Source organism: Aulostomus chinensis, chromosome 5, assembly GCF_037954235.1.
Source record: "Aulostomus chinensis isolate RoL2024-O1b breed Wild chromosome 5, RoL_Achi_v1.0, whole genome shotgun sequence".
Taxonomy (NCBI): domain Eukaryota; kingdom Metazoa; phylum Chordata; class Actinopteri; order Syngnathiformes; family Aulostomidae; genus Aulostomus; species Aulostomus chinensis.
The window spans coordinates 20442953-20457211 of NC_141324.1; the positions used below are offsets into that span (position 1 = coordinate 20442953).

The 14259-nt window shown below is 42.2% G+C and overlaps 1 protein-coding gene across 2 annotated transcripts in view; it reads right to left on the minus strand.

Moving 5' to 3' along the window:
- agap3 (ArfGAP with GTPase domain, ankyrin repeat and PH domain 3) overlaps positions 1-14259 on the minus strand; it is a 70343-nt gene that overhangs the window by 40744 nt on the left and 15340 nt on the right. For both annotated transcript variants that reach the window (XM_086203796.1, XM_086203795.1), the window contains 6 exons: positions 11841-11926; positions 9719-9860; positions 9318-9452; positions 6524-6651; positions 6171-6326; positions 1271-1354 (listed from right to left, as the gene is read on the minus strand). In XM_086203796.1, the coding sequence (XP_086059922.1) occupies positions 1271-1354; positions 6171-6326; positions 6524-6651; positions 9318-9452; positions 9719-9860; positions 11841-11926 (731 nt within the window). The remainder of the gene's footprint in view (positions 1-1270; positions 1355-6170; positions 6327-6523; positions 6652-9317; positions 9453-9718; positions 9861-11840; positions 11927-14259) is intronic.

Here is a 14259-nt window from a genome sequence, read left to right on the forward strand (position 1 = left end):
AATTAAGCTCACATTGACACTTTGATCTCCTTGATTGTGCATTTGACTGGCCTGCAGATCTGCAAGTCACACCCCTCCTCAACTCCTTTGTAGATAGGGGGTGGGGGGATGTGTGTGTGTGTGTGTGTGTGTGTGTGTGTGTGTGGGGGGGGCTTATCTAGTCAATAGTTGCCATGATACTCAAGGTAAGAGGCCCTGGATTTAAAAAGAAGCCCCCCTAAAATGTATCGGGTAAGAATAGAATAGTTTACATTTCAGATCGGGAAGGGGGATTATTCTAATCTGTGAAAACTGACTCTTCCTGCTCACCTGGAATAAGCAGGAATTACACGGATCAATACAAAACACTAGTGAGATCAAACGAAGATTTAAAGTGTGTTCGTCAGGACATTTTTCACCAATCCAAAAGGTGGTGTATAAAACTCTTAAAAAGTAAAAAGTGAATCATCTTCAACCCAACTGTTTATTACCCACCTTTAAAAATATATAGCAATAAATAACATCTAAAACACTGGGGACTCCAGTCTTAAAGGTAGAACACAAGAGGCTAATGTAAGGCTGCTGATCCGTTTTCAAAAGCCCTCATATAATCACGAGTGATTACTAATCAGCGTGTCAATTACTTCCTCTACGGTCGTAGTCGGACCTTTAGGAATGAGCCTACCTCAGACGTGTGAATGTGGTCACACCTTCAAACCACTGTATGAAATAGTTAAACAATATTTTTAAAACCAGCAAAAATGATCAGAGTTTGAGGAAAATACTAGATATACTAGAGTCTGATGAAAACTGCAAAGCAAGCTTACAATGAAAGTGAAATGGAATATTTTAATTCAAAAATGCAATTCTTGTTCCAACTACAAAATTGCACGAATAGATTTGTAATTACAGGACAGGAATTTAGTTGTGTTCCCAAACTATGGAAACAAACCAATTATATTCATGACTGTAGATGTATATAAGAAGGAAAAACAACGTTATAGACTGAATTCTATTTGATAAAGCATGGAAATATTTTACCACAGATATCATATTTAAACCTCCAACTGTGCTTGTTGTTTGGTAGCTTGTATTGTGTCGCCATCTAGTGGTTAAAGCAACAATTACTAGTCAAGTCACTGTAACTCCACCTGTTAGCACACATTTGATCAGTCATTAACAAAGTGACGGGACATGTGCTGACAGTAAGGATTATACTTACCCTGAGAGCTGCGATTGTGGGGGGGGGGGGGGGGGGGGCTGTAGAATAAAGATGAGTTCAAGTGCTCACCTGTTTGATAGGTATGGCCCTCCCACTGCCTATGCTGTCTGTTTTACTGTCAACGCTCTTTGCTTGTTCACTGGCTTTCCGTGACTGCAAGAAAACAAGAAACTCAATCAGCAAATGAAGCTACACACTGACAGACTTGTGGGGTATGGGATGTGTTCATGTTGGTCTATGTGTGAGTGACAAGTGAAAGTGTTCTCGTTTGTGTATGCGTGCAAGTGCGTGAGTGACCGTGTGCGTGAGTGTGTGAGTGACTGTGTTTGTGGAGAAACTCGACGCAGCAAAATAAAAATCTCAAAAGAAGCTTGAAATTAACAAACAAGCAGACCAGCGGAACAAACAGCAGTAACACCGACGTGCAAGTTTTAAGAAATTAAAAAGAAAAATTGTTTGGAAAAAAAAATATAAAAAGAGACAAGACCACAAGAGACACATCTCAACACAGAGGAGACCAAAGGACAACCACAGATTGAGTCATGACTCAGCCCTGAAACCCTTTGGGTGATCCTTCCCTCTGTTTGAGTCCCATCGGGCCCTTAGTGGACCTGCAGACCTACTGATGCTATAGCAAGTGTAGGATCAGCTGTGCCTTTAGCATAGTAGCACTGATACGGGCTTTTATAGCACAATAAATAGGTTAGAGTACAAAACAGGTTAAAAGAGAGAAGGGAAAATGATTATTTCACAGGAGACATCAGAACAAGAAGCTTCCTCCGACCTGCCAAACCTAGAGGGACATGAAATAATACTTCACACAAATGGTTTAAAGGGTCAAATGCAAATAATTCAAGGCTCTGGTTGGGCCTGTGGAAGGAAAACATGATTAAACAATCAATGAAAAAAAAAAACAGAACAAAAAACATAATTTAAAAATCACCTTCCCACCCCGACACAGAGAGATGAGGTAGTGACAGACATGAGTGTGTATGATCTCACTCAGAACATGAGAGATGTCCAGTCACCAATGGAGAGAGGTAGAGTCTGACTTCAAGTAAACCCACTCTGCTTTATATTTTTTTTCCAACATTTTATTTTTTTTTCTTTAATGATGACTTGTTTAGCTTCTATACAGACACCATACAAAGCAAGTCACAAATTCACTTCAAAATATTCAACAGATTGAGCCAAACATTGCAGTTCCCACAAAATATAGGATGGACAATAAAGGCATTATTTCATATATTCCTTATATGTATGTACTTTTTATAGAGTACCATTGTAAATAAAATACAATACAAGATATACAGCAGTCTATATTTTTCGTCAATCCGTTCATGATAGAAAAGCGATTATGCAAGAGTTCATAATCTCTGTACCAAACCTCAACGGAGAAAAAAAAGAAAAAAAGAAAGGAAGAAAATAATTAAATAAATAGATAAATAAAAACAATTGAATGGGCAAAAATAAATACAAGGAAAACAAATATAAAGTTTAACTACATTCATACAAGTCGGTGCAACCCCATTTTCATTTGTTTGTTCACTATAGTAACTCTGTAACACCCTCCTCACACACTAAGTTTATGAAGGCCTTCATAAAAATACCCCCAAATGTTGCTCTATTCTAAAATACCTCGAAGATAATACATTTATACCACATTTTCAGTTCCATTCAATTCTTCAACACACCCTGGAAAACAAGAAAGAATCAAACAAAAAAAATGAATGTAAGAAAATCGAAAAAGGAAGAACAAAAACAACTTGGCACCTTGAGTCCTTGAGTCCTCATTTATGGCAAAAGGCAGTGCGATGTCATATGTAAGGAAAAGTTGTGTCCTTTGGGTGGCTGGATAACAGTTCCAAGAGTGACTTGACTGTACAGCGTGTTTTGTTTTTTGTTTTTTTTTTGTATGGGATGTTTGAATGGGGTGGGGTTGGGGTGGGGGGTTTGAAGGGGCTAGAAGGGGGCGAGGGTGGACGGGGCATTTCCAGAAGAGTCCCTACAGTCTGTCTCACTTTGTGATATCTGACAGTCTCACGCTGAGTGCGCACGCACACACACACACACACACACACACACACACACGCACACACACACACACACATGCACGCACACACTCAGATGGACCTGACTTTTGGTTGCGCAAAAGTCCTATGGCCTCTGTATAGTGCAAGTTCTATGCATTACCCTGAATGCCATAAAGCACTGAGGGTAAAGCAGCGACAAGCTGTAAGTCCTCAACCAATAATCTCCTCTCTATCAGGATTGGCAAAGCAGGGGGACTCTTTGTTTTTTTTGTTTGTTAAAAACCATCATGCTCTTCTAATTCGGAAGGAGTTGGAAAGCCCTTTTTGTTGAAGAAAGGTTGGAAACAGAAGCACAAATCTGCAAATATTGAAAAACAGTGTCAAATGGTTATTTTTTTTAATTTTTTTTTTAAAATTTTGATCATGTTTTTTTTAAACATGGAGATCCAATAACATGTGAAAGGGACTAAAATACATGAAATGGGGAAACACCAAATGGGTAACATCAATAAATGGGTCAATGAATCGGGACGAATGATATTAAGTATAAAAAAATGGTCGTGATATTCTTCTGAATTCCTCAACAGTGTGCTTTTCAACACAAAAAGGGACGGACAGTCTGAAGACGACAGGAAACTACAGACAAATTACAAAACAGTTGGTTTTAAAGTTATTGACCATGGAAGCACTAGGAAAGATTAATGTCTACTGTGCTGACACCTAGTGGCCAAAGACAGTTATGATTAAAAAGTGGCTTGAAATGATAGGTGAAATTGATGAGTGAAAAGACAGCATGATGAGATTGGAACGCTTTGAGTTTTCATCTCTTACTTTAAAACAAACAAAATTTAAGATTTTGCATGAATAAGATTTCATCTATCAAGGGGCATTTTTAAACAAATACATTAAATTTCAGCCAAAAATGTATGACTTTGTCCCCGACGCTCAATAAACTGCACACTGCAAAGGATTTTTCTTTAAAGAGTCCCAATGCCAGTGCCATGAATGTGACTATAGAATTGACTGATGCAGCTATTTCCTGTCTGTACTTACTCACACAAAATACTTTGTGCGTGATTAGATATTTTTAGAGTCTGTCAAAGTCTTCCGATGACATTAAGGCATATTTTCACAAAAAAAAAAGAAAGAAATCAACATAAAGTGATCTACTTACAAGAGTCTGGTGTGAAAACATGAATGGCAGTCTGCTATTTACCACTGACTCGCAGGGCTTTCAGAGAACTTTTTAACACTGAATTTTAATTTTTTTTTCCCTTTAAATTGGACAAAGCTAGAAATCCTCCATATTGTTGGGTTGATGAAATATTTGCTGTTGTTTTGTAAGTTGGCACTGCAAGTCTTCCTCTCCTTAGCCCATTGCACTCTTGAAGAAATGTCGACATCGACCCCTCCTCCTCCTCCTCCTCCACCTCCATCTCCATCTCCTCCTCTGCTTCCTCCTCCTTTCCTCCCTCCTCACCCTCCCTCCTCCCACCCTCCGCTCGCTGCTCCTCAGAAGGTCATGAGCTGAAACTCCCGCTCGGCTTGCCACTCCGGCACCCACACTGGGTAGGTGGCGTGCTTCGGCATCTCCATGACGCGGACGGGGAGAGGCTCATTTCTCTGGTGGACATGGTTAGTCACTACCTAGCAGGGGGGGAAGGGAGACAACAAGGGGAGCTAGCACACAAGGCTGTACTGCTCGGATGCCACAAACGTGCGGCTCCCACAGCAGCTAGGGTAACATGGTGAATACAGTTGAGGAGGAGGGGAAGGGGTGGGATAGGGAGAAGGAGCTGGACAGAGACAGAGAGAGAGAGAGCGAGAGGCAGAAGATAGGAGACAGGTGGAAAGGGTGAGGGGGGCAGGGTAGGGGGAACAGGTGCAAGAGGAAGGGAGTAATCTCATGTAGCCTGCTATCCATCTCATAAAGCTCACAAAGTTCTGGAGAACACAAAATAAAATTTAAAAAAGCTTTAATTATGAAGAATGAAACTCTAAAATATAATAGAGTTGCAGTTTTTGGAAGAATTTCTGAGCTTAAAGAAGCGGAGGTCTGGCTACGTGAGATTAGCACAAAGGCTTAGCAGCAAAGAAGGCTGGCGTAGGAGGGAAGAGAGAGAAGAGGAAGAGGAGGAGGAGGAGAGAGTGCAGGCTGGGTAGAAGAAGAGGACAGAGGCTACAATTAAAAAGACAAGCTAAAGGGTAGCTAAGGAAATTAGAGTGGTTAGTGCACACAAATCCTACCGGTTAGAGCAAAAGGGCAAATACGACAAGACGTGGGGATAAAGAGCAGGCAGACATGGGTGGGTGGGGTGGGGGTGGGGTGGCGGGATACTTGGTGGGCCGAGAGAGAATTTGGGAGTTATCTAGACTTCAGCGAGAGAGTTAGCGGCTGAGAGGGTCGTGAGACTATCTTAAGTTGAGACGCTGGAGGATATTAACAGTGTGTAAACGGGCCGTAGGCTGGCCGATTTTTGCTTGGTCGGGCGATAGAAGTGGCATCGGTGACGCTGCAGACTCTCCCCATAAAGGGAAGTCACTGCAAAGAAAGGATCTAGTACAAATAAGAAGGGGGAGGGAGGTCAAAGATTGAGACAGCAGAGGGCCTCATTTGGTATGAGATGACAATCCAGTTACTACATCCAATTAGAACAAAAAAAAAGGACATGAAGAGTGTTTCCACAGTGCTTTATCTTTGATATTTGCTTTGAAACTTTGTTTTTTGGGGATCTAATACAATTTCTGTTTTATTCTCCGTTGCCCATTTGTTCCATGTGAGCAAGACGCTTTTCTTTGCCTGCATCGGAGGCAGGAGAGGTGGCTTTGATGCGTTTCAAGCTACCTGTCTCCCTCTGGTGGTCAAAGTGTGCTTGGTAACGTGCCTTCTAGTAGTGTGAGTGGGTGTTGCTTTGCATCAGCTGTCGCATACTTACTGTGAAAATGTTGGAGCGGCGCTTTGACTGCTTGCGGATGGGCGTGGGTGTGTTGGAGGCAGCGATGGTCTCAATGCGCATCTCCCGCTGACTTATGCTGGGGGTGGAGGGAACAGAGGAAGAGTAGTCGCTGAATGCGCACCCACCATTGGCCGCCTGGGGAAGGGTGGGGGTTAAGAGAAAATGACACAATCAGAAGAAAGAGTCAGAGGGAAGAGGAAATAAAAACCTGAAACGAGCAGGAGTCAAAAGGTCAAGATTTATTTTGCTGCACTGAAAAATTGGAGCAACGATTACATAAACTGCTGCTGTGATACTTTCAGAGTTTGTTTTTTTTCAGAATCTTGACTTACCTGGTTAATGTGAACAGAGGGGATGGATGCAGCGGGGACTGATGAGTGACTGGGAGAGTTGGGGAGAGATTTACACGGACCAATAGAGAGCTGCTGCTTTTTCCTCATGGCCACAACCTTCTGGGCAACTGCAGGGAAGAAAGACAAAAAAAAACACAAAAAAAAAAAACAGGGGCAAAGAGACAGAATTAGTCTTGACAGCTTCCAGTAGAACTCTAATACCAAGGGATGAACTCAGTATCAGTAACAGCAATAAAACACAGCTGAGAAATTGTAATTTCTACACAACCGGTTATTAAAAATCTGCTATATAAATACTTTCTCTGGAATCGTAGTAATAGATGTCCTTTGTAGAGCATTGACATTATTAAAAAAAAGCAATCAAATACACATTAGGGGTGAGCAAAAAAAAAAAAAAAAAAAAAAAGCACCAAAGCAAAAAAGATTTTCAGATGGGTTAGATTATAAAACTGAGGGTTTCATGATATGTAGAAGTTCAGATGATTGGTTCTGCGGTTGTTGCCTGGTTCTGCTTGAAGCCCTGGCTAGAACCACCTAGGGTTTATTCATATACTTTTGGTTAAAAAAAACGTACAAAGACTGTAAAAAGAGATAAAAAAAAAAACAAAAAACACCAAGGGTGTCCCAGTGTGTCGTTAAAATCTGTCATTCAAACTTTGACAAGCGCTGCACAAACTGGGCACCAAAATTTCTTGCAACAGGTTGAACCTGTTCCAGTAGAGAACCAGCAGATGGCAGGATTTCAGCTTCACTTCAGTTCAACACAATTTCAGTTCCCAACACTCTTGTTTTGCTTTAATGGGAACTTTAATGAGTGTGCAGCCATCAGAAATCATACACTGATGCAGCAGTCTGCAGGAGATATTGCACACACGGCGCAGACTATCTTGCTTTATGTTCGCTGTAGGTTTGAGCACTCATCACTAAATTAACAAGCTACACACGGCGTTAGCTTGGGTCGATTATCTACCCTCTTTGTGCTATAAACGAAACTGTGTTTCCTCAGTAAAAGAACACTAACATAATCATTGTCATCAAATAAAGCCCATCAAATAAAGCAAAACAGAGAGAAAATATCATCCAAACCACCCTGGGCTATTTGTTTGCCAGTCAGGTATCAAGCAACCTGCTGCTATCTCCAGGTAAAAAAATAGCTAGCTCCATTTCCAAACAAAGGAATCACACAAAATGATACTTTTCTGTCATCCACAGAGGTCTCGAGTGTGATGGTAGCCAAAGTAGACTAGTGACACCATCTGAGCAAGCTGAATTTTCCACGTACTCGCCACAACTTCTCATTTAATTAACGGCACACGCGAGTGAGGCACCGGGTGGTGCGAGAGGGAGGGAAGGAAGGGAGGGGATGTTTATGGCTGCGAGACATGAATTAGCACTGAGGGGAAAAAGAAAGATGATTTGAAGTTGCACTGACAGCTGGGACCATAAGGCCCCGGCTGCCTGCTGCAGCATGGCAAACACGGCGAGAAGATGAGAGTGATACAGAGTGAGTTCTCCAGACAGCCCACACTCCTCCATCTCTTTTAATTATTTCAAATTGGGCTTCAAGAAGCAATTAATGCAGGGAGGAAAGACAACGTGCCCATGCATCAATAGTCGATGAAATGCAAAGTGATCATTGTGTTACATACTCAGATGTTTTGTGAAGGGATGACAGGCTTTCAAAAGGAGCTGCAGCCTTAAGAGGATTCATGTGGCAGATTTGAGGCAGCCAAGTTTCCAAATGACAGTTTGACGGGTTCAATTGTGGATTCAGGAAAATCTCAAGAGTTTCCATATTCCGAAGCTTTAATAAGGCATTAGGAAGGTATTTTCTTTCTTACTGTGTAGGGTTGTCTTATATGTGACCATCCTGGTTTGGCGTTTCATGATTAATAATTGTGATGGAATATTCCTGCATGTTTTTGATCAACTGAAGTGAACAGAGCACATAGGATATCAAAGTACATCTATGTGTCTTGAGTAAGAAGGACCGTGTCGCCGCCACCGCCGCCACTGCCACCGCCGCCACTGCCACCGCCGCCACTGCCGCTCCCAGGTGTCTCTGAGGCAATGACCAGCCCTGTCAGTCTCCATTACCGGGGTGAAAGCACTGGCAGCAGGAGGCTGGACGACAGCATTGGTGCAGGAACTGAGCAGGTCAACTGCAATAACGTCAACCGCACAGGCAGAAAAACACCAAAGTGGCATGTTCAGGGCAGGGCAGAGAGAAGGACCAGGGTGACCCCTCGCTGTTTCCTGTGCCACTCTCACTCTACGACATGACATCCACGCGGAGCCAGAAACAGCAGGAAGTCATTTTCAAGTCTGTAAGAGGTGATGTTTCTTATTTTGTAACTAGTGAACTCTTAAACACATTCTGGTAATACTGGAGCGACACGAGGAAGTTGAAAATAAAAGTGTGGCTATTTAGTTAAATAACTGGTATAAAAGCTGCAAAGATTGAAGTTTAATTCAGGAAACGGTCAACGTTTCTGAGGAAATAAAGCAAACCAGGAGGAACTAAAACAGTTCATCCTGTGCACAATGGACACGGGTTACAATACGAGTTTATCGGCAGAATGAGGAGAGGTAGTGTATGTATCACTACTTGAGGCTGAAATATCAACACAGTATTGATGAAAGCAAACGTTGCGACTGCTGTATCCGTTTTATTGCACAGCCCTACTGTGCACTAATACTCAAACCCGCGCAGAGGTTTCACGTGTGTTTTGCTGCACGATAACTGTCATTTCTTTACTGACGCCCCTCTCACCGTCCTGGAAGACTCTCTCCACATTCAGACCATAGGTGGAGCAGGTCTCATAGTACGTGCAGCGCTTCAGGTCATTTGACAACTTTCTGGCCCGTGAGTCATCAATCACTCTGGGGTTGGCAGCACTGATGGCATCTAAGAGAACACGGACAGAAAACAAAATGTCACTTTTTTTTCTCCAAAGACAAAAGGTGAAGTGTTTCTACTAGTAAAAGTGTAGCTCTACAAAAATAAGGGATAGTAATATACAGAAAATATAAAATCAGACTTCTCCTTCAGTGATATTTGAAGTGTAACATTGGTATGAGCATGTGTGGTGTTTTCTATGTCAACAGTGTGTAGCTCCTCATTGAAGGAAGCAATAACTTAGCTAAAGTATATATTAGAGGATGAGCAAACACCTTGTGTTCCAACGAGGACCATCGGGACCTCAGCTGTGTTTCTATAGCTGGATAGGCGCAGAAAGTAATTGTAGACTGTCTGGAAGCTGATCTCGTCCTCCAGGCTAAAGACGAAAACCACCGCATCCACCCAGGCAGCGAACTGAAAACAGAGCAGAGGCGGCCCGTTGAAGCAGGGTTTTTTTTCTCCCCCCTTAGCAGTCATTATTTCTCATCCAGGTACACTCTGAACCAGGACCTGAATGTAGCCCACCTCCCTCTCTAACACAGATGATGTACAGACTGTGCAGAATTTGACACCACAAGGGTGTATTCCTGTTTTCTTGCTGAGGGGGAGAGTTTGTAACTGCAAGAATGACTCTGATACGGCTACCCACAAATGTGTGGACAGAAAATCATGATCTTAGGTGCACCAACAGTTAAGACAGATTCTGACATGAATAAGCTGCATCAAGTCCACTGTGAAATAAGTTATGTATAGAAGGAGTAATTTCATTTTTATGAATTTTAACAATGTATTTGAACATTTTATGTAAAAAAGTAAAAAGAAACCTTTGAAAATTATCATTTTTAATTTGATTTGGTTTCATGATGGATCAAGAAAAGAGGAAAGGCTGCTTGTGATGCGCAGCTATTCATACACGTTGCAGGACATTTTTCGGCTTAAGTTCTTCTCTGCAACCAGAAGGGGGCAGTGTAGTAACATTCACAGTGCCGTCAATGTCTCACTAGCAACCAGCAGCAGGCAGCCAGAACAAACCACTGCAGCTGACTTCTCATCAGTCTTGTGTAACTGCCATTGTAGTGCTGGGTCATATACGTTCATTACATAGTTCTTCATCAACAGCAGCAAGAGGCTTCTCACAGGCTTAGCGAATCAACCCTGATCACCACCATCCATCATAAGGAAAAGGCTAAGTAGAAGCCAGAGTGGCGCTAACAGTGACAACTGAGTGAGAACTGTTCCCCTGCACTGCCCTGTGTTTCATTCAGCTTTCACATCTAATCCCCCACCCCCACTCCACTGGGAATGAATGGAAAATCAACCTTACTTGCCACAACTCTGCTCTTCCTTCTGTGAGTGGGGACATAATGGAGGCCTTCAATTATGCTGCTAATTATACAGGCAGCTTGACAAGTGAGCTGAACTCATTTCTATTCCCCATCTCAGAGTGTAAACCAGAGGTTTGCTGAAACAGGTATCAGGAGACACATTCAACACAGTTAAACTTTACTTAAACCATTAAAACCAGCGCTTGCAACTCAGATACTGATATTACTGTTTCAAATATTCTGAAAATATTTCACCCAAAAAGAAAGGTAAATGACCTGTTAATGACTCACCGCTGTCTTGAACTCACGGCGACTCCATAAATCAGAAAACACCATTAGATTAGCTTGAAGCTAATGGAGACCAACTATCATAGTTTTCATTGCAGTTAGAGACAAGCTACAGTTTTTAGGTGAAGCATTGCTTTAAGCAACATCAATATAGTATTATATCACATTTTTGTTATCTCAAGATCTTTATGGTGATCCATTGTGCAACATAAGGATGCTTCAGACTTTGTGCAATAATGTAAAAGTGAATGTTTTACTTGACTATTTGGCCTCACAGAGCTCAGGCTGGTTGGTGTAATACAACATAAACACCCCATGTAAAGCCTATTTAAATCCAGGAAGAGATTTAAACAGGAGTAGAAGTGAGGAAGAGCGTCTGATGGCTGCTCTGTCATTACACCAGGCAGGATTATTGAAAAGCGCTTCCTAAATTACCCCCCCCCCCATTTGGAAAAGCAAACCAGCAAACCATAGCGCAATCGGAATATCAATAGCATTTCCTCTTATTGAGTCTAAGTAAAGTCCACTTCGGATGAAATGCTGGCTTCATTGGTCTTCATATTTCACATACTAATAAGACGATTAGCTGCTGTCTTCTCCCTTTGATCACATAAAGAACTTTGGCTGAGCTTCTCCTATCGATCTGTTACCGCCCTTTTTAGTGCCTTCAAAAACACAACCACAAGCGGTGTGTTCACGCAGCTCCAACACAGTGATGTCATGCTTTGTCCTTCGAACACTTCCTGTGTCTGCAATGACAAGTAAATTTTTCTGGTCTTACCTGCAGCTCTGGAGGCCCTCCTTCATCTCTGATCAGAAGAAGGTAGCTCTGTCCATCCACCACAATTTCTTTCTTGAACCGTCCACCTGAGGAGGAGGAGACATCATTGTTCAGTCTGCAGGCTGATACGGTTCTCAGGGCAGTTACACGTACCAACACCAGCCAAACTACTGTAGCATTAATTTCACACTCAACCATAAAAAAACAATATCTGAGAGCATGAGAAACCAAATTCAGCATTACACAGTTTCAGAAGAGTTTGCGTACAGGTTTAAGTGTAGCTTCTCAAATTAGATCTCTGTTCGAATCATATGCCGACAGGAAACCAGGTCTCTCCGGAGCCAATTATGTGGGCGGGAAATTGCTATTTAGCGTGTCTAATGCACAGCTGCTGAGGGAGCAAGTTCGGCACCAATGTCACCACGCCGACACAAGTCCCAGAAACTCTTCCCTCACACACACATATCAGGCTGCATGTTCAGCTTCCATCACCTCAACTACCAACTACAAAACTACAGTGTGTTCAAAAATTGACCGTCACAGCATTTAAATGAATAAACGCTTCAATTAAATGATAAGACAAGAAGAAAAATAGATAAAAAAAAAAAAGATGGTGAACCGGAGAGCCTTGGTCGTAGCACGTCCACAGGATGGTAGTGAGGCGCTAACATTTAGCCCCCGTGGAGCCATGGATTCTTCAACCTTTGCTCCATTTCTCATACAAATGCATATTCCTTGCTGCTAGCGAAGCTGGCTGCGGATAAAGCAGGGACCAACGGGAGAAGCACACCGTGAATTTGATTTTGCATATCATTTAAACGGTTGTGATCCTGCGGAGATTAAAAACATCCAAATGAGAATGATGTGAAGCAAGAGATGTCCCTGGAAGTGAAAATGCTGCCTTATGAATACGAATACGAATGTATGCTGAATGCAGAACTGAATAATGCGGGAATTTAACAAAAAAAAAAGGGGGGGGGGTCTAGGAATGATCATGATATGAATCAGAAATGTTGCTGAAGACAGCATATGCAGAAAAATGTTACAATTATCTGATTTCTCACAAGCAGACAAGATAATACAGTTGGAGATCATAGCGCTCAGCCAGCATAATGGAGAACGACACATCTTACATCACAAGGGCCATACAGTAGCCAGGCCCTGTCATGTTTAATAGGCGGACAGTGTTCCAGTCTCAGCAAGCAGTACATATCCACTTGAGCCACACTTCCACCCGGGTAAATCTACTTTAGCCCTCTTGGCATATAGAGGATTCTCCCAGCCTTTAGCACAGACTCAAGTCTTGCTGGATGCTGATTGTGTAATGCAGAGAAATCCAGCCAGCTCCCCCCCCCCCCCCCTTCTTTCTTTTACTCAAGTCACAGAGCTTTTGCGAGTCAGACAAAGGACTCACAAACTGTGTGTATCTGAGAAGATGAAGGGGATCTCATTACACAAGCATACAGATAACGCACATTTATCAGAGTTTGCAGAGAATCTGGCATCACCTGCATATGCTGAGACAGATTATGGAACTGAAATCTGTAAAATAAATTAATAAATAAATAAACGTGGAGGGAATTTGAACTCTGTTACATAATCACCCAGGATGCGCTTTATTTAGAACCAGAAAAACAAAATTTGAAGCAATATATTATCATGACGATGGAAACCAATTATGAATGATTTAAATTCATTGTTCAACTGCACCTTAAAAAAAAAGGGAAACTAATAACCTTGCAGCCAGCAAACACACTCACACACACACTAACTCTGTAGGCATGGTTAACACGCAGCGAGCATACTCTGCTTACACGGAGGCTTCGACCGTGACACGGCACCACAATCCAACAGAGCTCCATCTGGTGTTGCCATGGCAACACACCCCAGTACCTTTTTTTTCCCCAGATATCATAACAAAAAACCAAGGAACAGTCACCCTCTTCAACGAGTAGTGCCTATGTGATGTATACACATGTTTGCTAATCTGGAATAACGTCGATGTCAAAGCACATGAGAGAACAAAGAAAGCAGCTGCTCGTCATCACAGAGGTATGTTGCCTCACAGCAACACGAAGGCACATGCGCACGCACGCACACACGCACGCGCGCACACACACACACACGTTTCCTTGATTACAGCAACAACTGCTTCTCTTCCAGTATTTCCACCATTGATTTCTCAAGGACTAATTAACTAACGAGGATTTTTTTTCCTCACTGCAGCAAAATGCCAGAAACTAATTATGTACTTTATGTCTCATCCTCACTATAATTACAGTAAAATGAAACACTGCAAAACCCTCAAAGATCATCAGTGTCTAGATTTGCCGACATCTTTGTAGAGTTCTGAGAGGAGGAATTTACCCTTCCATGCCACAAGGGGGCTTTCTCATTATGATCTTGCAGATATATTTCA